We start from the raw sequence: 27,716 nt of genomic DNA, 5'->3' as shown, positions 1-27,716 counted from the left end.
CAAAGACTGCCTTGTTTGAAGGTTCATCAGTCTGGACTAGCTGGTTTTTGCTATAGACTTTTTCTGGCTCTGTTGTTTTGCAAGAAGCTCTTTTTATGATGTTTTGTTTTTTATTATCTTTCTGCCACCTTGGTTTGTTGAAAGGTGTCATATACATTTTTAAAATAAATGTTCCACTTCTCTTCATTTCCCTGCCCCCTCTAATTAATATTCAATTGTAACAGTTCTGTATTAGCAGAACAGCCAGTGTAGCACAGTGGAAGGCTACTGAACTATATTTATAAATTATTAGAGCAATATATAAGTTAGAGGAAATAAGTGGTTTGAACCTTCACAATTGAATTCAGGCTTCATGGAGGTAATTAAACAAGTTTATTAACAAGGTTATATACAGCTCTTTGGCAGGGCTCTTAATGCCAGCCTCCAGCATGATTTCCTCATAAGTTAAAGGAAGTGGGGAATCTGGAACAGTTCACAGTTCATTAAGTGCTTAAATACAGCACAGTAGACATAGCATTTGATAGGAGAAACCTGGGTTACATAAGAACATAGGAAGCTGCCTTATACATAGTCAGACCATTGATCCATCTAACTCAGTATTGTCTATAAGGATTCTCAGCGTTGGGTTTCCAGATGTTATTGGACTTCAGCTCCCATAATCCCCAACCAAAGGCCACAAGGGCTGGGGATTATGGGAGTTGAAGTCCAATAACATCTGGGGACCCAACGTTGAGAATCCCTGGTCTATACCATGGGTTCTCAACCTTGGCTCCCCAGATGTTGTTGGACTTCAACTCCCATCATCCCCAACCAAAGGCCATTGGGGCTGGGGATTATGGGAGCTGAAGTGCAGTAACATCTGGGGACCCAAGGTTGAGAATCCCTGGCAGGAGAGTCTTCCAGCCCTGATTGGCAGATGCCAGGGAATGAACCTGGGGCCTTCTGCATGCAAGCTCTGGCCACATCCCCTAAGGGAAATATTTTACAGCACTCACATGCAGCCACCCATCCAGATGCAAACTAAGACAGCTTAGCAAAGGGGACAATTCATGCTTGCTACAACAAGACCAGCTCCTGAGGAGAGAAGAATAGGGTTAGTTAAAGTGTGGACAAAATAAGATAAACTTCTGTTAAGGTCATTGTTCAAATTGTTAGATTTATAATGGACAAAACATCACTCTAATACTGATGGCCTGTTATACAACCCTCAGTCCTTTTAACCTTAGGCTTCCCGAAACAGCCGCTGCAGGCATGCTTACTTGATCGAAGGAGTGTATCTGAGGCTTAAGAGGGTTATTGTTATAACAAATGAGGGCAGCCTTGACAGCTTAAAGATGCAAGATAAATATTTGATAATCTCTCAGAGTAACTATCTATATGAAGAGACCAATGGTTTGTTATTGCATCATAGGTGGTGGGTGAGGTTATGTCTGAGTAGTTGACAGAAAGTGCTATCAGTGAATGATCCAGGTAATGAATAAGCTGGTGTGGTTAAAATATTTCAGCATTTACCTCAGGTAAGCAAACAACGGATGTGATCATTGGCTTAGAATCAAAATCTTGACTCAAATATCATGATATTTTTTATAACATTGAAAAAGATGGCAGCTGAATCAGATGTGAATGCCATGATGTCAGATATTTGCCATTAATCATGCGATATCAGGATCTAATAAATATGAATCCATTTATGTTTTCATTTTTTATGATGAGGCATGACATCTACAGTTTTTCTAAGTATTTGTTTTTAAAATTATATATAATTGCTATCCAATTTTATCCACCTCTTAGCTGATCAAAAGTTTTTTAAATTCAGTGAATCAGAGTAATAAATTATAAGTTGCAGCCCTATTTAGCACAGATTAGGAACATAGGAAGCTGTCCTATACTACTACAACTACAAGTATTTATATTCTGTTTTTCAACAAGTTTCCAAAGCAGTTTACACAGACAGACAGACAGACAGAAGATGAATCCCTATCCTCAAAGAAATCACAGTCTAAAAAGAAACATAAGACAGACACCAGCAATAGCCACTGGAGTGGTACTCTGCTGGGGGTGAATCGAGCCAATTGCTCTCCCCCTGCTAAATAAAGAGAATCACCACTTTTAAAAGGTGCCTCTTTGCCCAGTTAGCATATACCAAGTCAGACCATTTGTCCATTTAGCTCAGAATTGTCTACACAGACTGGCAGCGGAATCCAGCCCTATCTTGGAGATGCCAGGGAGGGAGCGTGGTACCTTCTGCATGCAAGCAAGCAGATGCTCTTCCCAGAGTTGCCCCATTCCTTAAGGGGAATATCCTTAGTAGTTTCCCATTCAAATGCAATTCAAGGCAGTGTCTGCTTAGCAAAGGGGACTATTCATGCTTGCTACCACAAGACCGGCTCTCCTCCCTAAGAGGAGAAGCCAAGATTGTTTCCTCTTAGAGGTAAAGTTGTGCCCTCGAGTCGGTGGGGATTCGAACCAGCAACCTCTTGCTCACTAGATAAGTCATTTCCCCGCTGCACCATTAAGTGGCTACTTGTTGGGTACCTTAAATAATCAGAGTCAAGGTGGCTCTAGAGCGGGGAACAAGCAGGGCAGATGCCCCCATCTGCCCCCTTTTTCAGTTCCAGAGATATAATGTGTGGGACAGAGCTTCCTCATCCATAAATGCACTTTGTCCCCTTTGTGCCACCCCCTCAATTTTTTTTCTGGTGCCGCCACTGATCTGAGTGGCTTTTCTTGCCTTTTTTATTTCATACTTATTAATAAAGAGGCATTGGAATCTGTATTAGCAAGTATGAAACCAGGGGATTGTTCTGGATAAATAACAGGCTATCTATCTATCTATCTATCTATCTACTTACTTACCTTTGTTTGTTTGTTTGTTTGTTTGTTTGTTTGTTTGTTTGTTTTTCTGTGTAAACCACTTTGGAAACTTTTGTTGAAAAGTGGTATATAAATTGTATTAGTAGTAAATGTTGATGAAGATCTACCATATAGATATTGGCTGACATCTTGATTGAGGAAGCAATGGGAGAAGCACTGGTGCTTCTGAAATGTTCATCTAACTCAGTTCCACTGCTCTCTCAGCAGTGGGGACAAATTTCACAACCTTGCCTTCCCCAGGATCCCCTGCTAACTGGACATCCCCTGCTAACTGGGCAAAGAGGCACCTTTTACCGTGGTGATTCTCTTTATTTAGCAGGGGGAGAGTAACTGGCCCTATCCACCCCCAGCACAGTACCTCCAGTGACTGTTGCTGGTGTCTATCTTGTGGGGTTTTTTTAGAATGTGAGCCCTTTGGAGACAGGGAGCCATCTTATTTATTTATTTATTTATTTTTATTTTTATTTTATTTTATTTTATTTATTTCTGTGTAAACCACCCTGAGCCATTTTTGGAAGGGCGGTATAGAAATTGAATTAAGAATAATAATAATAATAATAATAGCTCTGTGCCTTATGAAAATATGTCCCTAAGAGTTGTGCAGCCCTCAGGGACATATTTTCAGGTAACAGACACCTTCCAGGGGAAGGGGAAATTGCTGAAATTCCTACACACATACACTAGCACTGCTGCAGCCTTAGTCTGGAACTATTCAGAAGTACTGGTGCTACATTGGTGCTTCTTCCAAAGCACTGGTGCTTTGTTGGGATGTGTCATGAGCGGGGAGGACATTTGTGTGTTCTTGTTAACATTTCTGTATGTATTTTATTTCCAGTCAATGATATCGTGTTCACTGCCACCAATTATGCTCTCCAAAAATGCAGTAGCACAGGAGTTCACTTCATGTGGATCTTCAGGTGTGGCAATGTAGTGTTGTAGACATGGGGGTGCAAATAGAGTCACTCTCGGTTGCTACTTGAATATTGAACAATTAAAAGTTTATTAGTTACAGTTACTGAGGTATGCTTGCTTCACTACTTAATAAGTAGGGTGGTTCACTTGCTTGGTTACAAAAGCTTTCTTGTCAAGAACTGTACACTTTCATTTACTACTGGCATGTACACCTTTATGAGACTGGTTTTTACAACACAGATTCCTTCCAGAACGTACATTTATATTAGGTAAAGGTAAAGTGTTTTGATCTGGCAACCTCTGGTTTGCTAATCAAGTCACTGTGCCATTTGGTGGCTACATTTATATTATATTATATTATATTATATATTTATTTATTTGATTTTTATACCTCCCTTCCGAAATGGCTCAGAGTGGTTTACAATTTGCTTAGGTTTCCAGCCATGCCCTTCAAAATGGGCATGGCTGGAAACCTAAGCAAATTGTAAACCGCTCTGAGCCATTTCGGAAGGGCGGTATAAAAATCAAATAAATAAATAAATAAATATCAATTAATTTAAATAAATAAATTAATTATTATTTCTTGTTTACACAGTCAGACAGGTGTTATTGACTGGTTTGTTTTATCCAGACATCGAGTCCTTCCCAAGGACCTGGGATGCCAGAATTTTATTGTCAGTTGTTATAGATATCGTCGCAGAATATAGGCTGTTCCCAGTAAAGCTGCTTTTTGTAATTGGCTGATGGTGATTTCTGTGGCCCCTATGGTGTTGAGGTGCTCGTCAAGGTCTTTTGGAACTGCACCCAGGGCGCCAATGACCACTGGGATTATTTGGGTCTTTTTCTGCCACAGCCTTTCCATTTCAATTTGTAGATCTTTGTATTTGGTGATTTTTTCTATTTCTTTTTCTTCTATTCTGCTATCCCCTGGTATTGCTATGTCGATTATTTTGACTTGTTTTTCTTTCTTCTCGACTACAGTTATATCTGGTTTATTATGTGGCAGATGTTTGTCTGTTTGTAGTCGGAAGTCCCATAATATTTTTACATCTTCATTTTCTTCAACTTTTTCAATTTTATGGTCCCACCAATTTTTGGCTACAGGTAGCTTGTATTTTTTGCAGATGTTCCAGTGTATCATCCCTGCTACTTTGTCATGCCTTTGTTTGTAGTCAGTCTGTGAGATCTTTTTACAACAACTGATTAGGTGGTCCACTCTTTCATCTGCTTCTTTACAAAGGCGGCACTTGCTGTTCGTTGTTGACTTTTCAACTTTTGCTCTTATTGCATTTGTTCTTAGTGCCTGTTCTTGTGCAGCCAGTATTAAACCCTCTGTTTCTTTCTTCAAGTTGCCATTCTTAAGCCATTGCCAGGTCTTGGTGATGTCTGATTTTCCACTTATATTGTGCAAATATTGACCATGCAGGGGCTTCTTTTTCCATTTTTCTGCTCGGTTCTTGACTTGTTCTTTCTTGTAGGCCTGCTTTTTTTCATTGGTGTTGAATAGTTTCGCGTTATTGACCATTTGAAGTGCATCTTCGTCACTGTCCTTGATAAATTCTTCAAGGCCTCTTTTTTCCTCCTCTACTGTTTGATGGACTTGCAGCATTCCTCTTCCACCTGAGCTGCGAGGGAGGTATAGCCTATTGACATCACTGTGGGGGTGCAGAGCATGATTGATGGTCATGATTTTCCTGGTCTTACGATCTAGCGTCTCTAGCTCAGCCTGGGTCCAGTCTATTATTCCTGCAGTGTATCTGATAAGAGGTATAGCCCAGGTGTTTATGGCTTGTATGGTGTTCCCGCCATTGACTGGGACATTCCATACAACTTCAGATCGTCCATGTACAGCAGATGGTTGATTTGACTTGATGTTTTAGATGTTTGGTATCCGAGGCAATTACAAACAACAGTGGGGATTGTGAGTCCCCTTGGAAAATACCTCTTCTAATGCTAACCTGTCCAAGTGTCTCGCCATTGATTGTTAACTGTGTACTCCATATGCTCATTGCTTTTTAAATAAATATCTGAATGTTTTTGCTGACACCAGTTGTTACTAAACATTTTAGTATCCATGTGTGAGGCAATGAATCGAAGGCTTTCTTGTAGTCAATCCATGCAACACTTAGATTGGTTTTTCTTCTCTTGCAATTTTCTAAAATCATTTTGTCAATCAACAGCTGGTCTTTTGTGCCTCTGGTGTTCAGGCAATTTCCTTTCTGTTCAACTGGAAGCTGTTTGTTAGTTAATAAGTGTTGCATTACTTCATCTGCTATTATTCCAGTTAATAATTTGAACATGGTTGGCAGGCAGGTTATGGGTCTATAATTACTTGGAACTGCACCTTTTGCTGGGTCTTTCATTATAAGATGAGTTTTCCCAGTTGTTAGCCATTGTTCAATATCACCGCCTTTCATAATGTGATTGAACTGTTTTGATAGTTGTTTATGAAGGTTTGTTAGGTGTTTAAGCCAAAAGCCATGCAGTTCATCGTCGCCTGGAGCAGTCCAATTTTTAATTTTCTTTGCTCTGTCACTTATTAATTCTGGTGTTATTATTAGATCTTGCATTTGTTGGTTACATTTTTTGACCTCCTTCATCCAGCCTGCTTTTTTATTATAATCTATTGGATTGTCCCATAATTTCCCCCAGAATTGCACTCTTTCTTCTTTATTTGGTGTTTCTATGTTTCTTGCAGTTTCTCCTTCTATGTTTTGGTCTCTGATTCAACTGGAATTGTAGATTCTGCCTGTGTTGTGTAGTTCTGGCTTCATATCTGCTAATCTTCTTTGACACTGCTGTTACTTGCTGCTTTATTATTTCCAGGACTTCTCTAATTTTCCTTGAATCTAGGTGGTATTTTTGGATCAGATACTGTTTGGTGTTTTCATTCTTCAGCTTCTTGTCTTTCATATCTTTCAATTTACTAGCATCTGATCTAAGACTGGAGATTTTATTTTCTAATCTAATCTTCCATTTAGGTGATGTACTACTTTCTTTTTTGACAGGTCCATTGATCTTATATCCGAGCTCTTGCGTTGTTATTGTTGCTGCACTGTACATTAGTTGGTTTGTTTCTTGCAAATTATTGGTTGTTATTTCTGCAGGTGCAGCATTGACATCTTTTAATACCTGAGCAAGTTGTTTTTTGGCAACTGTTTTTAGAGCTGGAAGTCGAACCCTGGTGGTTGTTTGGTTCATGTGCTCAGTTATTTTTTGCTTTAGTTCTTGTTGCTTTTCTGTTAAACGGCATTTGGGTTTTTGAGGTGAAGGCAAAGGGGAGGTTGCCTGTTTTTGATTTTGAAACAGTTCAGCAACGGTGGTATCCTCTATTTCCAACACCACCTCCACCTGCGCCTGAGCAACTGCTTCAGTTGGTGGTAATTCTTCTTCCATATCTTGAACCTGTGTTGCTCTCTGCAGTTCTTCCAGCTCAACTCCTGTGAATACTTTATTTCTTATTATGAATCTTCTCTGGTCTGCTAGCCTTTGTTCTGTTATTTCTGTATCTGGATGCTTCTCTTTCCAAATTTGGTACATTCTTTTTAAATAACCTCTTCTAGTTGGACTAGACTTGTAATAGCAGATCATTATTTCCTTGTTGGCATTTTTTGTATATATATTTTTCGGTTAAGCGACGTTTCTTCCAGTAACTTTGCTGTCTTCAGCCCTGGTTGCTCAACTGAAGATCCTGAGTCCTGTTGCCCACTTGCCACCAGATGTCCAGGGACTCCAGCACCTGGTGCGGTCCTTGTTGACCCGGGCGTCGACCGATCCGGTATAGATTTATTAAAGTTGCGTCTCACCATATTGGTGATTGGAGAGGCACTCTTTGTCTGGCTCCTCTGGTGAGACCTGTCCAGTATGGTTTGACCTCTGGCATAGCTCTCACCTTCCTCAGAGCATGCAAGCCCCACAACCACGCCAAGATAGTGCCTCCCTGGGGGTAATAATAATAATTATTATTATTTCTTGTTTACACATTCAGACAGGTATTATTGACTGGTTTGTTTTATCCAGACATCGAGTCCTTCCCAAGGACCTGGGATGGCTGAATTTTATTGTCAATGTTGTTGCTGTTGTTATAGATATTGTCGCAGAATATAGGCTGTTCCCAGTAAAGCTGCTTTTTGTAATTGGCTGATGGTGATTTCTGTGGCCCCTATGGTGTTGAGGTGCTATTATTATTATTATTATTATTATTATTATTATTATTATTATTATTATATTTTAAAGAGCCATAAAATGACCCTCTGCTGGAAAATGGTGGCTGTAAATGACATCGGAAGTTATTTCCGGCCACTCAAAACCCACATTTTAGACCCACATTTCACTTTTACTTCACAAAATTATCCCAGTTCCTCCTAAACCCAGGCTTCTCCCAGGCTGTAAATCAGACTCTCTGGGTCTCTTAAGTTCCAACTGTCTACTCTGCACTCTCCCAACGGCCTTAACTGTCATTTGTTCCAGCAGGGGGTCTCCTGGATTCCGCTGCTGGGCTTGACTCTCCCAGCCAACTTTAATCTGTGATTTAAGCCCTTCATATCCTGATTATTCAACACAGTTCTCTTTCTAACCCCATTTCATCCTAGAACATCACCCACTATAACAAAGATATAGATATAGATATAGATATAGATATAGATATAGATATAGATATAGATATAGATATAGATATAGATATAGATATGAATGAGGCTGGGTGAATAGCAACAGGAAACACACTATGAAGACTTGTTATTTTGACCCACTTCTCCCAGTGGCTATACTTTCACCTCTCCAAGCAGAATCTTTACAGTTAACTCATTGTGCTTTGCCTGTTTGCAGTCGCATCAAAAGCAACGTGGATGGCAGATACTTGGTGGACGGTGTGCCCTTCAGCTGCTGCAACCCCAGCTCCCCACGGCCATGCATCCAGTACCAGGTTTCTAATAACTCCGCACACTACAGCTACGACTACCAGACGGAGGAGCTCAATCTATGGAACCGTGGCTGCAAAGAGGCTCTGCTCAAGTACTACAGCAGCATGATGAACACCATGGGAATTGTCGTCCTCTTTGTCTGGCTTTTTGAGGTAATACACAAGTGTGGCAATTCCTGTATTTTGTGGAGCACACTCTCTTGCAGCAGAGAAATAATCACCACCTTAGGCAAATTTAAATGGACAATGGGCAACATCCAGACCAGTTAGTCATGACTAAGCATCATCATTGACATCGAGGTCATAAGTTAGTTATGACTAACTTGATTGATTGATTGATTGATTGATTGATTAAGTGCTGTCAAGTTGGTGTCGACTCTTAGCAACCACATAGATAGATTCTCTTCAGGATGATCTGTCTTCAACTTGGCCTTTAAGGTCTCTCAGTGGTACATTAATTGCTGTTGTAATCGAGTCCATCCATCTTGCTGCTGGTTGTCCTCTTCTTCTCTTTCCTTCCGCTTTTCCCAGCATTATGGACTTCTCAACAAGGGAGCTGGGTCTTCGCATAATGTGAAGTATGATAGTTTGAGTCTGGTTATTTGTGTCAGGGCAGCACAGCTTTGGCCCTCCAGCACTTCTTGGACTACAACTCCCATCACACATAGTGGCCAATAGGGATGATGGGAACTGTAGTCCAAGAATAGTTGGAGGGTGCATCTCTATAGTAGACTTTGCTAAGGAATTGTGATTGATCGTTTCAAATTTTTTTTAATTATTTGAGTTTCATTTGTTTATCTTGTTACATTTGCTTCATTCTGCTGCTACCATAGTGAAGAGAAGGACACAATGTATTGGCATTTATTTATTTTGAAAATTTGCCTTTCATCAACATGGCTTAAAAAGCCTCAAGGTGGCTTACAAAGCATAAAAACCATAAGAAACATTGTATCAATAACATTTTACAAATGGAAAACATTGGTTGACATAATGTGCAACATTAAGTGTGCATTGCAACATTACATCCACACATTCACACAATTGCACTGTTCCACTAAAAACTGAATTGTTTCATGAATTGCTCAAATGCAGCTGTGCAATTGATTCCCATTATTTCCTGTGCATAATTGTACAACTGTGTGTGCTATTGCGCTTCATGCAACAGTGCTCTTTCACAACTGCATGAACTTTATGTTGCGATATGCATGTAGCATTGTGCAGTATGTAAGCCAGAAAAAGCAGTGTTACCCAATAAACATCAATAGTAGTCAGAGGATTCATAATGAAAAACACAAGAAGATCTGAACAGAAATATCAATGTCCATCACACAGGAATAAAAAGGGATTTGTATTAACTTTCTGAAGATCAAGGCGGGATCTAAGGATCAGTATTTTTATGTCACCTCTGGCAGCCATATATATTGACATAATGATGGTTCAAGAGAGTTTACTAAAGGCATACACAGGCTGGAAACCTTACTACCGTAGCTTTTAATTAATGTGAGTATTGGGCTGACATGCTGCCAGGTATAGAATTTTAAAAGTGATCATCAAAAGGCTCTTTTCATTTGCTTGCTACACCCTCCGATTTAGTCTTAAATCATGTACACAAAGGCAATGGCTGACCTACTGTACAACATTCCATCTACTTTGTATCAGAACATGCATGCAGTTGCACAAAAGCACTCTTGCACAAACATGGTAAATTACACAAATGCAGTTGTGTGATCAATGACCATTATTTCCAATGGCTAACAATCATGCAACTGCATTGGTGCAATTTGCTGTGTTTGCACAAGAGTGTTTTGTACAACTGCAGATATCGGACATGTTCTGTTACAAGACAGACAGAACAGTACGTCAGTCGATGTTCTAATATAAATTACTATGTGTTGCTCAGTCAGGCAATTATATACCAAGAAGAAACTCCTTCTCTCGGTTGAGAAGAAAGGGCTGGAGACTTTGCAGACTCCTCTAAGAAAAGGAGTGTTTTGCCTAGACTGGCCAAGCAAATGTAGAGAGCCATTCAGCCCTTTTTGAACTAGAGGCTGTGGAACTACACACTGCAAACAAACATACTGTTCAACCACTGGGAGAGGTTGTTTGGGCTGCAGTGACATCAGTACATTCAGTTTTATTTCACTTTGTCACCTACTACTAGGAATGTCATGAACCAGGGGTCAGAGGCCGTGATGAGCTTGAAGCAGGCTAGGAAACTAAAAACTAATCCAGAGAACACAGAATTCTTGTTGGGCAGTAGGAAGGCCAGTTAAGAACATAGTAAGCTGCCATATACTGAGTTAGAACATTGGTCCATATTGCTCAGTATTATCTACACAGACTGGTAGCAACCTCTCCAAGGTTACAGGCAGGACTCTCTCCCAGTCCTATCCTGGAGATGCCATGGAGGGAACTTGAAATCATCTGCATGCAAGCATACCGGTGCTCTTCCCAGAGTGGTTCCATTCCCTAAGGGGAATATATTACAGTGCTCACACATGTAGTCTCCTATTCATATGCAACCAGGGCAGACCCTGCTTAGCAAAGGGGACAAGTCATGCTTACTACCACAAGACCAGCTCTCTTCCCCAGTTGAGATAAGAGCTTGTTTTTATTGGGGTTACACTCCCCTTGTAAAGCTTGTGGGTACTGCTGGATCCAGCTTTGCTCCTGGATGCCCAGATAGAGACAATGTGCACCAGCTGTGCCCCTTTTTAGAGAATGCAGATCTGGCCATTGTTATCTATGCCTTAGTCATGCTGCAGTTGGAGTACTTCAACTGGTGCAAAATGAATGGCTAGGGTTTTGCCTGGAGCTGCTTGTTGGTATCACATTACACCGATTCTGAAAGAGCTGCACTGACTGCAGATTAGTTTCCACATCGAATTCAAGTTGCTGGTTATAACTTTAAAACCCTTAACAGGACAGGGCTTTTTCAGTTGTTACCCCCAGGCTTTGGAATGTTCTCTTGGGGGATGCTCACTCTTTAGTATTCTTTCTTCTTGCAGGAGGCAAGTTAATACTTTCCCATATACCCTTAGGGGATGTTGGTTTTGTTGGTTTGCTACCTTCAAATGTTGCTCATGTAGTTTTCTTTATTGTTGTAGTTCTTGGCATGCTTATTCATTTTTTTAGCCTACCTTTCTCAAGGAAAGTAAGCTTATTAGATCACCCAGAAGTGTGTGTGTGTGTGTGTGTGTGTGTGTGTGTGTGTGTGTGTGTGTGTGTGTGTCCCTATCAACTTCGCAATGCCTGGACCAAAATGAACCAATCTGAGTACAATTATAGGGACGTATAGGGACACCTCAATGGTGTGGTTTGTGATGTCATCCATCCCAGTTCAAGATGGCAGATGCATAAATGTTAGAGGCACAAGTGGGCTTACTTGTGAACCGCCTAACCGATTTGAGCCAAATTTGCTACAGCTGTAGAGACACATAGGGACACTTCAGTGGCATAGTCTGTGACGATTTCATCCATCCTGATTCAAGATGGTGGATGCATTAACTTTTGATATGCAAGTGGGCTAACTTGTGGACCGTCTAACTAATTTGAACCAAATTTGGCCCAGTTGTAGTGAGTGACACATAGGGACACCTCAGCGATGTAGTGTGTGATTATGTCATCCCCTCCAATTCAAGATGGCAGACACATGAATGTTTGGGTACAAGTGGGAACCAATTTGGACCAAATTTGGTACAGTTGTAGGAGCACATAGGGACACCTAAAAGGGATAGTTTGTAATGATGTTACCCACCCAGATTCAAGATGGCTGATTCAAGATGGCATGAACGTTTGAGGCGCAAGTGGGCTAACTTGTGAGCAGCCTAACTGATTTGGACCAAATGTCGTCCAATTGTAGGGATAGTGAAAGGCAATTAAGCAGATTAGTTCTTACCCGAACAACTTGTTGGTTTTTATTATTGGAAGCCCACATATTGTGTAGTGAAATGTTGGTGGTTCAGCACCACCCATGCTGTTGTGTGTGTCTAAATGCAACCTGCAGTGTTGCAGAACCAGGCTATCCTGCTACACCTTAAAACTGTGCAACCACAGTGTCACAAATACTGCCTCTAGTGGAACTGAACTGCCTGTGTTTCACTGCTCTATGCCTTAGTCATGCTGTAGTTGGAGTACTTCAACTGGTGCAAAATGAATGGCTAGGGTTTTGCCTGGAGCTGCTTGTTGGGATCACATTACACCAATTCTGAAAGAGCTGCACTGACTGCAGATTAGTTTCCAGATCGAATTCAAGTTGCTGGTTATAACTTTATATGGGTGGCTTGCTGGCTTATGTACAGCGCTGTGCCCTGTTGATCCAAGAGCGGAGCATGTGTGCTTGTTCTGTGCCTCTTCAAACCGTGTCCATGCTGCTAATGAGATCACAGAGGCTCTGTTGCTACTAATGATTGTGTCATTGCTGTAGTAACAAGCTTCCCATTGGCAATAATGGGAGGCTCATTGCTAAAGCAATGATGCAGTCATTAGCAGCAATGGAGCCTCTGCAAATGCATTCTCAGAGTGAATGTGGTTTGGAGAGGCATGGAGCAAGTGTGTACCCCCTGCTCATGGATCTGTGGGATGCTGTGCTGTATGTGAGCCCCTGTATTTTAATGTGATTATTCTGGAAACCATCTTGGGATAGCTTTTATAAAAGGTGATGTAAAAAACTTAACTATAAACTGCAAATAACAAAATAGAAAATTGAGAGGATAGTGTATAGATTTTTCCCATGAGTTCCTGCTCAACTGACTCCAAGAGCAATATCCAGACTACGTTACTCAATAATACAACTCAGGGGTTACTCTGTAGTTCTATTTAATTTCAATAGGACTGCTCAGGAGTAATTTAGTCTGGATGCACTGTGGGGGGGACACACATTACAGTAAGATTTTCTTCTGTCCCAGTGTCTTCTGGAAATCTTGATAATTACCCAGTCTGTATAAAAGCAGCCTTACTCATAGGGGTAACTCACTACATGGGACTAAACCAGCATCCTTACAAAGACAAGCGAGGGGGGACATGGTGGAGGTTTGTAAAATCAAGTATGGTGTGGAGAAAGTGAACAGAGTGAATCTCTCTCTGTACTGACTACCCCAAAAAGTTGGTTCAGGATAGCAAAATACTCTGTGGATTCAGGACAGACAAGAAGACTTAAGGCAGCCAAAAAAGTTACTTTTTCAAATAATGGGGGGGTTCATTTAGAGGGTTCACTACTACAAACATTGTAGGCCACTAACTTAGATAGCTTTAAAAAGGCATTACACATTCATAGAGGAGAGTTTTGTCAGTGTTAGCTGTTATGGCTATATGGAACCTCTACATTCAGAGCCAGAATATCACAGAATTCCTTGCTGGAGAATGTCAGTAAGTAGGGCTATGGTCTTCATGATCTGCTTGGACTTTCCTGGAGACATCTGCTTGACCATATGGGATGCTGGACTAGATGGACCTTTGGTCTGGTCCAGCAAGAACAGCAGCTGCAGCTTCTGTGTACACAGAGGTCTTCTGGCCCCATTTCAACTGCACATCATGTCAGCCAGTCTGTTCTCTAGATATATTCCAGGATCTAGATTAGAATATACCAATCCTCCATTTCTGGCAGACCCACTGGTATAACTCGGACTGCTTTATTAGAACTTCATTGATTATTATTTCTGCTTGTACCCAATGATTTGATCTTATTGTATCTCTTCGGATCTCCTGGCTGCCCTCTGCTCAAAGGACAGGCTTCAAGATTGAATTTTTAGTCCTAATATTTCTGTGGACAGACAGTCCGTTTTGAATTCTAAATTTTCAAGGTTGTACATATTCTGTAAGACCTTACCTAGAAAACCTCACTCTTTGGAAACTCAGACAAGCTTTTACAATCCATTTTCAAACAATGCCAGGGGCTATGCTCAGTGGCAGATATCTCTAGACTCCTCATGCCAACAGCTTTGTATCTGTGGAGTGCTGGAAATGGAAGATCTGCGTCATTGTTTATTGTATTGCTTTTGGGTTTGGAACTGCGTTTGAAATTTCTTGGAACCATATTAGCCCGTTCACCACTTTGAAATATTCCAGAGAAGATATGTTATCTTTTATCTGGTTTAGATACTTTTGTGACCCATAAGGTCTCCTTGCCATAGCTGCCCTACAAATATGTACAAAAACTATTTCAAATAATTCAATTGACTGCTATGGCAATGCTTTGGGTTGATTTTGAATATTGCATTTCATGTTTCTGGAGTATTTATTGTTGTATCTGACCTTTATTTTGCATATGTTCTGGGGTTCTATTTTATCTATGGTGTCTCTTTGTGTGTGTGTCTGTCTGTCTGTCTGTCTGTCTGTGTATGCATGCTATTGTGCAATGTGATGCCCATTGGAAATAATGAACCCTTTAAACATGGAGCTTGCATCGTAGCCCCATCGGCAATGCTCACACGAATGCAGGGGTATGTCAGCCATTCCTGCTAATTATAAGAAAACTCCTGCTTTAAAAGGTGCCTCTGCCCAATTAGCAAGAGTTAAAAAGCAAGGGATTCAAAAATTGACTTCCTTTGGAAATTCAGAAACTGCACATTAATCTCACTCAGAACCAAATGGTTTCATCTGCCCTAAATCGGAGGAGGACTCCATAAGTAAGACTTGAGATCTTCAGTGACATTGCTAACTACAGAATAAGCACAATCCAGCCCTGACACGTACTGGGGGGAATAGAGGCATGCAGCTGTAGAGCAGTCACAGTCCACAGTAGGAGGAGGCCATCTCATGCTGGGGGAAGATGTTGATGACATATTGTGTCCGGAGGAACTCCACATGCATGGAGCTCCCATTGGCTAGATTCAGGTGGTAGACTGCATGCCCAGTCTAAGGAGGGAATAATTTATGGATGTGATCTGTACCAAATGCTGAGGTGGGGGTGGAGGTCTAGGTCATGCCTATAAGATGTTGGAAACTGAGCAAAATCAAGTTCACTGTTGTCCCTTAATCTGTTATGCTATTGCACAAAGAAGCATTAATAGAATTTTGTTTTGTTTTCATCTTTACTGGCTGGTTTATTTAAGGCTGTGGTTTCTAACATGGGGTCCGCCAGATGTTGCTGAACTACAACTCCTAGCACCCCCAGCCTGTGGCTAGGGATGCTGGGAGTTGTAGTTCAGCAACATCTGGCAGACCCCATGTTAGGAACCACTGATTTAAGGAAACAGGCCCTCTTTTTAGAACCCTCTTCATTGTAGTAGCCATTATTTTTCAGTGCCAAGCTGGCAGGCTTTCAATCAGAGGTGACATGATTAGAGGAGGCAGAAAGAGGCCAGCCAGGACGTGCAAGAGGAACATGGTTTGCTCAAGCTCAAGGAAATCCAGAGCTGACTGTGTACCTCAAATGGCTGCTCTGAGCAGCAAGCAGCCATTTTAAATGTGTCATATTCTTGTTTTGTTTTGGGTTGCTCAAATCAAATTATAGAACAAAGAGATTCTATATATATTGCAGTAGTTTCATACAGATATATTGTCAGTTGTATTGACAGTTAATGGAAATGTTTTATTTTCTCTCTCATCAATCAGTCATTTGTTAATAAATGTCTGACTATGAATTACAAAGGCACTGAAAAGTAGTGGTTCAAGTATGGCGAGTTCAAGAGCCAGTATGGTATAGTGGTTAGAGTGTGGGACTAGGACCAGGGAGACCTGAGTTCAAATCCCTGTTCAGCTATGAAACTCACTGGCTGACTCTGGGCCAGTCACATATCTCTCAGCCATGTGCGGAGGCTGTTTGCGTGCCGGCACTGCACAGAGGCAGCTGGGGGAGAGTGCCATTGGCACACACTGATAGCTGGGGGGAGCACCACAAGTACAGCAATGGCAGCGATTGGAGGAGGAGGAGGAGGAGAAGGAGGAGCGATGGACCTGCTCTCCTCCATGTTAAAGGGACTGTAGAAGCCCTCAGTTTTATAGGGATTCTGCCACATCCCTAGTTTTCACTTAACACATCACCACTTTCTTCACATATCAACACTGGTGTGTTATCCCTGTACACAAGCAAATGTCTGATCATCTTCATACTATTTCCATGTTTTCCAGGTCATCTGGTCTTGGGCAAAAAGCAGAATCTCTGTGCATGTGTGCAGCATTTTCTACTGCGATGGGTTGTGGGTTATGGCAGTTCAGGGAATACCATAGAATGACATTTTAACATTCTTTTTATCTGACCATCAGTCAACTGTTCTCCAATCTCAGTCAAGTACAAAAGGGGCAAATAAATTCATATTAATATCCAAAGGGCAGAGGTGAGGCATGTGACATAACAGAAGTTGTTTTTGTTTGTTTCCAAAGCGAAAAAGTGAGATGACCTTGCAACCTGGAAACAGAAAGGTTAACAAAAGGCAAACTTTCAGATATCTTACAAAAACAAAATGAATAGATGGTTGTCAGTGCGTTACCAAGATTACTGGAATGGGTGTGAATGAACTTTGAATGAATCTTGAGCCACAGGCCACATCACCCAAATCTGGTCAAACATGTCCAGACAAGTCCTATAAGCAGAAATTATGTTGGGGCAACAACTTACCCCAAACATTAACACGGGCTTGAGGTAAGTTGTTACCCCATATGGGTCATTTATTAATGCCTGGGGTACCATGTTATCCTGGGCATTTTTTCATTCACAGAGATAAAACCATACTAACTGTTCTTAAGAGTGTTAGGCAGTAACCATTTGGACTACAAAATTACCCCATGCAACACATAGAAGTATGTATGTATGTATGTATGTATGTATGTATTTAGCTAGCACATTTATATACCGCCCAAAGTCTCTGGGCAGTTTACAAAAAAAACAACACACATTAAAAAGAAAGTTAAAACCTTAAAACAATTTAAAATTATAGGTTCTAGCATTTGTTTTAAAATTAAGTGAACGGGCAAATCTCCCACCATTTGCTTTAAAGATAATTCTGAGATTTTACAATCAATAACTTGGATATGTTGGTCTAGGATAAGCAACTTGAGTTGTGAAACTAAAGGGGTATGGTCCCAACCATATTGTACTCTTTGAAGGTCAGCAAAACTGGCTTAAAAGCAGCACAAACTGGTTTCAAGCACAGCGGTGTTGTAAAAGCCTTAACATCACTAATCAAATCCCAGACCATTAGAGGAAAGGGATTTATTTTATTTATTCTATTTTATTTATTGTTAAATTTATATACTGCCTTTCATTAAAAACAATCCCAAGGCAGTTTACAAAAGTTAAAAAACATACAATAAAAATGACAAGATAACTACTGCAAATCATAGTTATGAAGGTATGCCCCTTAAGACATTTGTAGCAAGCATGACTTGTCCCCTTAGCTAAGCAGGGTCTGCCCTAGTTGCATATGAATGGGAGACTATAAGTGTGAGCACTGTAAGATATTCCTCTTAGGGGATGGAGCCACTCTGGGAAGAGCACAAGGCTTCAAATTCCCTCCCTGACTTCTCCAAGATAGGGCTGAGAGAGATTCCTGCCTGCAGCCTTGGAGAAGCCGCTGCCAGTTTGGGAAGACAATACTGAGCTAGATAGACCAATGGTCTGACTGAGTATACGGCAGCTTCCTATGTCCCTATGTCTGTACAATTCAATTTTCAGAACCTTGGCATTGTGTGTGTGTCCATGTGTCCCCCCACCCCATCTACCTCACAGTGCCTGGGCCAATATGAACCAAATTGGGTATAGTTGTAGGGACACCTCAATGGCATAATTTGTGATGATGTCATCCACCCCCGATTCAAGATGTCGAATTCATAAACATTTGAGGTTCCAGTGGGTTAATTTGTGGACTGTCTAATCGATTTGAATCAAATTTGGCAAAGTTGTAATAAATGACATATAGGAACTCCTCAGTGGTGTAGTTTGGGATAATATCATCTACCCCATTCAGGATGGTGGACACATGAACATTTGAGGCATAAATGGGCTAACTTTTGAACCATCTAATTGATTTGAACCAAATTTCCTACACCTGCAGGGACACATAGAGACACTTCAACGGTGTAGTTTGTGATGATGTCATCTGCCTCAAATCAAGATGGCAGATGCATGAACGGTTGAGGCACAAATGGGCTAACTTGTGGACTGCGCATGCACAGTGGCTTTGTGCACGTCAATGCCATGCACAGGCTGCAGGGAGCAACACTGCAGCAATGGGTGGCCTTTGGTAGAACGAGTAGCGGTGGGGCGGCAGTGGAGCAGGTAAGGTCCTGCTGACCTGCTACTTAAGGGAACCGCTCCCCGCCTTGCCCGTGGTTGCCTGAGCCCATTCAGACACATCACTACTACTACTACTACTACTACTACTACTACTACTACTACTACTACTACACTTTTCCAAGTATTATTTATAAAATATTATTTATATACTTTCTCACTATTATTTATTATATTATTTATTATATTTATTATTTATTATATTATCTATTATATTTATTCTTTATTTTCTTTATTATATTTATTATTTATTATTATGTTTATTATGTTTAAAAATTATTATTTACTTCAACAAAAAGTCTTCAAAGTAATTTACATAGGAAAAAAACAAATAATAAATAACATGGATCCCTTTCCCCAAAGGGCTCACAATCTAAAAAGAAGCATAAGGTAGACACCAACACCAGCAACAGCCACTGGAGGGATGCTGTGCTGGGATTGGATAGGGCTAATTGCTCTCCCCCTGATAAATAGAAGAGAACTACCACTCTTTAACAGTGCCTCTTTGCTCAGTTTGCCAGATGCCCAGATATAAAGACCCATAAATATGTAAACACATAACTGCTATTAGTTTGCCAAATGTCAGTGGTAGAAAAGCTTACATGCAAAGAGAAATGCAAGCAAGGATCTCCATAATTGATCTGTGCTCAGCCACGGTCAATTATTATTTCTATCCTGTACAGATAACTTTTTTTAGGAGTAGACTGTGCTATTGGAGAATGCCTGCAGTAGATACTCTTGATGGGGCCTTGAGGGCAATGTTCTTGCACCTGGCTCTGTCCTGCATTGAGCGAAATAGTAGCCTAGCCACACCCACACACACCCAGTCCTGCATGAGCGCACATGCGGCGGCCAGCTGATTGCATACACCTGCTCCAGTTGCCAGTTGCGTGACCACTGGAGTTTGGTGGCCCATGACTTCTAATTTTGCACAGACGGCAAGCTGCTACAAACAGCCATGCAGTCCCAGCAATGTTCTGCTGCCACAACATCAGCTGGTAGCACTGTCACTGATGGTGCCATGGGGAATGGTCAAGCTGGGGGTGGCTCAAGCAAGGTCTGAGCGAAGCTCCGGACAGACGTGGAAACAGGTGACCTTGTGGAGCTTTGGACAAGTGAGGAGGTGCAGGCCCAACTGCAGAACCAGTCCACAATGAGGCCACCTATGGCTGGATCTCCAACCAGATGGCTCTCTGCGAGCACCAGCACACTGGCAACCAGTGCAAGAAGAGGCTGCAGCACCTCAAAAAAGAAAAAGAAAAGAAAACCTAAGAGGTGACCACACACAACAAGCTCTCCGGAGTGGAGCTCAGGCCAACGGCCCACTACGACAGGCTGGCATCTGTCCTGCTGTAAAGGAGGGATGTGGCCACGGCGAGGACTGGCCACCCAGTGCCAGGGAGGAGACTGAAGGCTAGCCAGATGTCCTCCCTTACAACCAATAAGGGGATAAGCAGGCCTACTGAACAATTGGCTGCCACAACCACAGTCCCAGCATCATCGTCCGCCACCTCCACTGCCCCAGCACAGACAGAGGCCACATCCATGATGCCCCATGCAGCCATGGCCACTTTTTCTGCTCTTGCCATGGAGGTTCCTAGCTGCTCCTGGGTCCAGGGGTGACAGCATGCCACACCTTCTTTCAGGACTGTATTCTCCTCTGCCTGTTCTGGTGGTCTAGTGCCTATGATCGCTGTGCCCTGCCAGCCCCCGCATGCCCTCCACCCTCTCCATGGTGATTGAGGTGCCCTGTCTTCCCTGGTCCCTAATACACACTTGCAGCTGCCCAACAGCAAACATGAGAGCCAAGGGCAGGGGAAACCTCAAGGGATGCCAGGGGCCATAGAGAACCCATGCTAGTCCAATTCATCAATCCCGCTGGACATCCTCTGCAACCTGCCCTCTATGTTGTCAACTCTGCATAAGAGTTGAAGATGAGACCCAGATACCAGAACTGCACTCACTATCCCCAAGCCACCTCTTTGAGGAGGACAGCCAGGCCTCCCTGGTGGACTGTGAAATCCTGCAGTGGGCAGGACTCGGACTTGGCAACCCCCAGGACCAAGGCCTTGGTGGAGAATTTTCAGATCAGCTTTTTTGCCCACACTCCACCTGATGTGGTGTCTGGCAGTGGGGCTGGCACAGGTGCCTGGGAACCACCGGCCCGTGAGATGGTGACTGAAAGTGCAGATCCCTGCCATCACACCTGCGGAGATCAAGGTTGCATGCTGCCGGGTCAACCAGGTGAGCAAACAGGTGTCCTGCAATGGGTCGTGCGGTGTTTGGAGGAGCGGGGTGGAGTGGTTTGGTGCCCGTGGATGGTAGCAAGGTGGAACTAGTAGTAGGTGTTCTGGAGTGGGGGGTGCGGGGTGGGGTGCTGCCTGTGGATTTTAGCGTGTGTGTGTGTGTGTGTGTGTGTGTCCTGTGTTTCTGGGGGTAGTGAGGGGATGTGGCATGGCACCAGATTGGGGCGGAGGGATACCTGTGCAGGATGCATTTCCTCCCCTTCACCAAGGCACATCCAAATCTGGGATGGATGGCACTGGGGGTGGTAGTTGCAGAAGCTGAATGGAGGGCAGTTGGAGGCCACTGCCAAGGTACACTACCAAGCAATGCTTGATCATGGAGGGCACCATACGCTCCCACCCCACCCAGCAAGCAAGCTTGCCTGCGCAATGGGGTGTGACCCTGAGTTCCCATGATTGTCTGTCAACACAGACCTGGAGAGTGGCACACTCCCTCCCATCCCTAGATTCAGTGTTCGGGCTGCCCTTGAGGGAGGAGAGGCACGCCCCCTGGAGCGAAGGGGAGGTCACCTTCCTGACACGAAAGTGCAGCTAGGAATGTAATGCCACAGGATTTATTACACATAATTATTTGTGCTTTTCTCCCTCTCCATGCCTGCTCCCTGCAGCATTTCCAGAAGGAAAGTATCCTGCCCAGCCACAGCCGCTACCTGTGCTGGTAGGACCAGCAATACCAGCCATGCCCCCACACCCATGGACCATCCAGATCCTACCCCATCCAGGCTAATGACCAATGCCAAGCGTATGGCCCACTGCGCAAGAGGAGGCGTGTTGACTGTGTCCAGCTTGCAAAGGCCCTGACCACATGTGGAGGGCTCACGTCCAGCTTGCAAAGGCCCTGATCACACGTGGAGGGCTCACAGGCCACCTGTTAGGTGCTTCATGAAATGGACCAGAGAGAGTGAGGAAGGCATGAGGAAGACAGGCGGGTCTCCGAGGAGGCCACAGCTTAGACGATGCGTGCCTATGAAGAAACAGTGAGGGAAGTTGTGGGTACCTTGGAGTGGTCTGACGAGGCAACAGAGAGGCAGTTTGAGCACTACCTTGAACACATGGCTGGTTCTAGGGAACGGCTCACCAACCAGCCACCGTTCTTTGCCCCTCAACAGCCACTCTACCAACTGCATCTGTTGATGCCAGGGCCCTACCTGCCCGTACCTGCAGGCCATTCCCAAGCCACCCTGGCCTCTCAAGGAGCACAGGGGCAGTTCTTGTTCCCCAGCAGGAGCACACATAGGCCCACAAGGGACCTACCACAAGGGACCTTCGGGGTTCTTCAGACTGGGCGCTTGCCATCCACTCCTGATATGCCCTTAAGGCCTCCTCCTGCGGGTCCATGTGCAGGGTCTTTGGGAGTCAGCCCAGCTAGCAAGCGCCACTATGTGCATGGAGCCCATGGCCCCACCGCAAGCCCTTCTGCACCTGACCCCCCAGGGTCCCAGGTAAGTGGGAGGAGGGCTTTCTGGTACAGCCCTGCAGCCGCCATCATGCAAGGTTCCTCTGCTGAACAGTACCCCAGATCAGGAGCCTTGTAGCCAAGGGGCTACAAGGGGTCTGGGCACACATCCAGAAATGCACCACCCCCACCTGCTCCTCCCCTCGCAAGAAGAAGGCCACTGTGCAAGGGGGCCTGGTACACCCACACTCATGCTTGAGCTGCTCTGAAATGAAGGGAGGAACAGGGGAGACAGGAGGAGGTGGCCATGCACAAGCCACTGCTCCCCAAGAACAAGATGGAGGGAAATCTGAGGAGACCCCCACCAAGCCCTCCTCTACCACCAAGGCTCACCAGTCAATCTCTGAGTACATGCCCCAAAGCAAGTGGTTGTCACACAGTGGGGATAGCTCCACCCTGCCCTTGCATTGCCTTGTGTTTAGAAGGCACTCAACAGTAGATATCGACCACAGCACTAGTTTGCAAACCCCGAAACTACAAGCTTTCAAGCCCGCACACGGTTTTTAGAGCAATGCCCACACCCACCAGTTTAAAATCTCAAACGCTGGTTTCCTTCCTCTCAGAAGTTAACCAAGATGTCTGTCTGTCTGTCTCTTTGAATAAAGCTTAATTATTCACTCTTTAAAATGTCGTCAGCTTTTCTTATTCAGTCCCCGCATCCATCACAACTGGTCAAAGGGAAAGGGAGTTCCTGTCCATCCTGAGGGGGGCACTGATACAACCTGGGGCTGCATGCCTGTGCACAAAGAATGGAAGCCCCCTCCCTACCTGGAAAATGGCCCCTTTGTTCCTGTGGAAGTGAGAGGTAGGTGGGCGGGCACTCCCATCCGCCATCACTCTCCCAGATGCCCCGAGCAGGCAGCATGCACAGCATGCACAAGTCAATCTCACACAAGGGTGTGCACCATCCCCTGACCTCCCTCACAGCAAGAGAGGGAAAGCAATTGACATGGAGGACACAGAACCTAGCATCGCGGTCCACACTGTAATGCAGATGGTCCTGGGCACCGTGGAGGAGGAAGGAGCCGCAACAACAACAACTTTTATACTGCTATATAAATAGCAAGACACAGAGCCCAGCAAAGGAGCCGCTTGCTGCAGTTACTGGGGTGTTTGGGGCCTGTGGGTGCAGCAGCTCCCCATGAGGTGACTGCAAGGTTCTTCGTGGTCTCCAAGAGAGTCAACGCTGATTGCGCGCTCCAGGGCAGCCATCGAGACACGCAGCAGCCCTCTCCTCTGCTTCCCATGTCCTACAGGAAGATTGGATGGGGAAAGGAGCTGGATGCTGCCAAGGTACAACAGCACCTGGAGGTCAATGGAGGGCACAGACAAGTGGGGCAACAAGTGCTTTCGGGGCAACTTTAGGATGTCTTGGGCAACCTTCAACTTCCTGGCAAGCAAGATGGAACCCATGCTCCACCGGCAGGAATCTGTGATATGCTGCTCTGTGTCAGCACACAAGCACCTCACCATAACGATTTACAAGCTGGCCTCCAATGTGAACTACCTGTCCCTGAGCAACCTGTTTGGCACATATACCATCTGTGAGATAGTCAAGGAAGTGGTGGACCTCCTGGTGGAAATGTCCCTCGAAGACATGATCCACGTGGGTGACCCACAGGAGGTTTAGTTGGGGTTCTAGGAGAATGGGTTCCTCAGTGTTCTTGGCTGTATAGAGGGCACGCATGTGGAGATTTTAGCACGCACACCCCGATGCCATAATGAGTACTTTAGGCAGAAGCACTACTACACCATGACCCTCCAATGTGTGGCAGACTCAACAGGGTGGTTCATGGAAGTTTACTCCAGGGTGTCCAGCAGAAGTCATGATATAGCCATTTTATGAACCTCCCCAACCACCTCCAAGCTGTGCTCCAGTTCCTGGATTAACATTACACCTGTGGAGGTGTGTGAGTGAAGCTGATGATTTTTGGGGACCAGGGAAACAGCCTGCAGGAGTGGGCTATCCCCCTATCATGCACCCAGAGATGCCCGATAGAGGAACTTCAACTTCAGGCACAACAGCATGAGGATCATGGTGGAGCAGGTGTTCAGGAGGCATAAGGCATGGTGGTTTGCCCTCTACGCCTTGCTGGATGTCGAGGAGGCTCTTGTGCTGAAGGTGATCATGGCCTGCTGCGTCCTGCACAACATATGCAAGTCCAGGGAGACGATGTGTGCTAGTGGGCCCCACGGCCCCTCTTCTGAGGGTCACTGGTGGTAGCAAGGAGGCATGGGTGGTGAGAGCTGCTTTGGCAATACATGCGTGGGAGCATTTTCCTCCAGCCCACCACCAAGGCGGGCAGGTAGGTGGTGTTGGAAGGGTGCTCCGCCCTTTAAGCCGGTGGTGATAGCATGGGTTCACCGCTTGCATCCGCGGCAGCAGCGGGATTCAAGATTGCAAACACCTGTCCCTGCCTTGCTAATGAAAGGGCTGCCAGTATATTACTGTCAAATAAAGTGAAAGCATTCTTTATCAAACCATTGTGTTTCTTTCAAAATGCAAGCGCAAAGCTCCACCCTCAAACCTGGCCAGTGGCGGGGAGCGATTTGCGGGGTTGGGTGGGGTGGGGGAGGGCATGGGATCTTCCTGGGCAGTGGCGGGGAGGGCGATGTGCAGTTTGGGGGGATCCATTCCCTGTGTACAGCACAGATAGAGCTTGTGGAACATGGGGGCACAGAGGGCTTTTTTCTATTCAAGCTGCAGGTGTGTCCATGGATCCCTAGGTTCAGAGAGCAGAGGGTATGGAGGGAGGGAAAACTGCGTTATTTGGCAACCGTTGAGAGGGGAATGACCACCAGCAGCCCTCTCCCAGGTCCCCCCACCCCAATGCCACCAATATCCAGCAAGATGCGCCCAGACAAGTGTCCACCTCACACACCCCATTAGGATGTGCCCTTCAGCAGTCAAGTAATTAGTGTGTGATGCCATGTAGTGCTTTAGTTTTATTGAGGTGATATAGCTGGAAGTACATATAGGAAGGGGTTAAACTGTCATTGGCCCAAGGAAGCTGGCCAGCAAAGCCTGAGCATGCCAAGCATGGTTGACACCCCACCTTTGGAATCATGGCCAATGGTGGCCACCTGGACAACGTGCTGATGCCCTGCCCTCAGTCTGGCGATGCGAGCGGCACTTGGCTGCCTGGGATACAGCCTCAGCAGCCAAGAGCAAGGAGGGGGTCTGAAACCAGAGGCTGCCGAACTGCGGTTGGAGGAATGTCTGCAGTGCCATTCATGGTTTCAAACTGAAACTACGGGTTTGTCAACCTCCGGTTTCGCCTTACATGTGAATGCGGCCCTACAGACATTTCCAAGGAAGCATGGAAACCAACTGAGTGGAAGCTGTTCTTACCATACGTTGTAATGTTGGACTGCAGGTTTGAACCACATTTTAGCAGCCCTCCCATGTGTACCATTAGGGAGACTAAAGGCAAAGAACATGGATTGTCCACTTTTGAAGCTTGTTTGTGGGTAGAGTGGAGATTCTAATCAGTGTCCTTGTTTGAGAATCCAGAATATGTAACGGTCTTTATTCCTGGTTAATAATCAATTCATTCATTAATAATGCTGGGGCAAAGTGTGATCTTGTGCAGATGGTGTGCAATATATTATCTATGTTGGTTACCAGTAGCTTTCAGTAAATCACATTTAAAATGTGTTAATTATTTTATATATATTTTTTAAAAAAATCCACTTTCCAGTACCAAGGGATTGCCAGAGCAGCTTATAGCAAGCTGAAAACAACAATATGACAATAAAAAGTGAATGGGTTGTAGTTTTGCTTGCAGTCCTTGAGCAAAAACTCCTTCTGGTCATGGAAGGACACCCTTCCAGGAGCACAACTATCCTTCTGTGAACAGAAGGAGCTTTTCTTCATGGAGCACAAGATTAGGATGCAGCCTAAGAAAAAACAATGCAAAAAGTTAAAACCGCAGAGCAGCCAGAATATCTCAGCATTGGAACAGTGTTTTTAAAACATCTGAAATGCCTGAGCCAATACAATTTTCTTTACCTAGCCCTGAAAAGACATTGGGCCCAACTCCAGAGAAGGACTGGCTCTCCTCTTTTTTTAAAGACCCCACTTGCTGCTCCCCTCCCCGTGGCGCCAAACTGGTTCGGACCTCGGTTCGTGCACATCCCTAATCTGGAGACCCAGTTCAGTTCCATTGCTTTGTATGAATTACATGGCAGAACAAACATGCTCTCTCTGCTAATACTGGTGGACACAATATTTCAGTTGCCTTTACTTGTAGGTTGATAGGCAGTATATTATAAGGAGATGATGAATGCATGCATCATGGAAATCTTGTCGGGCGGTGTGAGGGCGGAATCTGTCTTCTAGCTAGCATCCTCTGGCCTGAGAGGTTTGCTTTACTGCTTTTTAAAAAATACAGTGATCATGTTTACTCAATCTTTGATCTGATCCTGGTTTGATATTCTGGCTTGTTCACACATTGTGATTAGAACAAACTGTGATTTGCTAGGTTTAGATGCAATGAGAAACGGCAGTTTGTTTTAAACCAGGAACAGAAGCAGCAAATCTCCCCTCACACACAGTCATGAAAGAGATGGGGAACACATGCCTGAAGCTTATGCTAGCAATGCTAAACCACAGTTTAATTGTGATTCCACATTACATCTCAACCTGACTGTTGTGCCTCTGCATGAGTAACTGCTTTAGCTTTTCCTACTTAAAATCAGCCTCAAGTGGGGATAGATAATGCTAAATGTCTGTATTGGATACCATTGTTTTATTTGCTCACTTTTGATGCAGAGAGACAGCACAATTTATCCATTACCAGCTCTATGCACCAGCACCTAGAAAGACAGGGAAAGGCTCCTCTGAGGATGTAGTATAGAGGATAGTTCATTGAGCATAGACTGAATTCCCCACTCAGCCATAAAGCTCACTTGGGGACTTTGGCTAGAAGGAGGCACAGTGGTATGCCAGTGTTAGGGACTTAAACCAGCACCTGTGCAGTTGGGAACAATGAAAGTAGTGCTGCAGAATTGCAT

General features: G+C 44.2%; 1 protein-coding gene across 1 annotated transcript in view; it reads left to right on the top strand.

Annotated features, from left to right (window-relative positions):
* The window catches only part of PRPH2 (peripherin 2), a 34,622-nt gene that overhangs the window by 3,371 nt on the left and 3,535 nt on the right, over nucleotides 1–27,716 (top strand). The window contains exon 2 of the mRNA XM_053310970.1: nucleotides 8,614–8,860. Within this exon, the coding sequence (XP_053166945.1) occupies nucleotides 8,614–8,860 (247 nt within the window). The remainder of the gene's footprint in view (nucleotides 1–8,613; nucleotides 8,861–27,716) is intronic.

The sequence above is a fragment of the Hemicordylus capensis genome, chromosome 1, assembly GCF_027244095.1.
Source record: "Hemicordylus capensis ecotype Gifberg chromosome 1, rHemCap1.1.pri, whole genome shotgun sequence".
NCBI classification, from domain to species: Eukaryota; Metazoa; Chordata; class Lepidosauria; order Squamata; family Cordylidae; genus Hemicordylus; species Hemicordylus capensis.
This window is presented reverse-complemented; position numbering and strand designations above follow the sequence as displayed.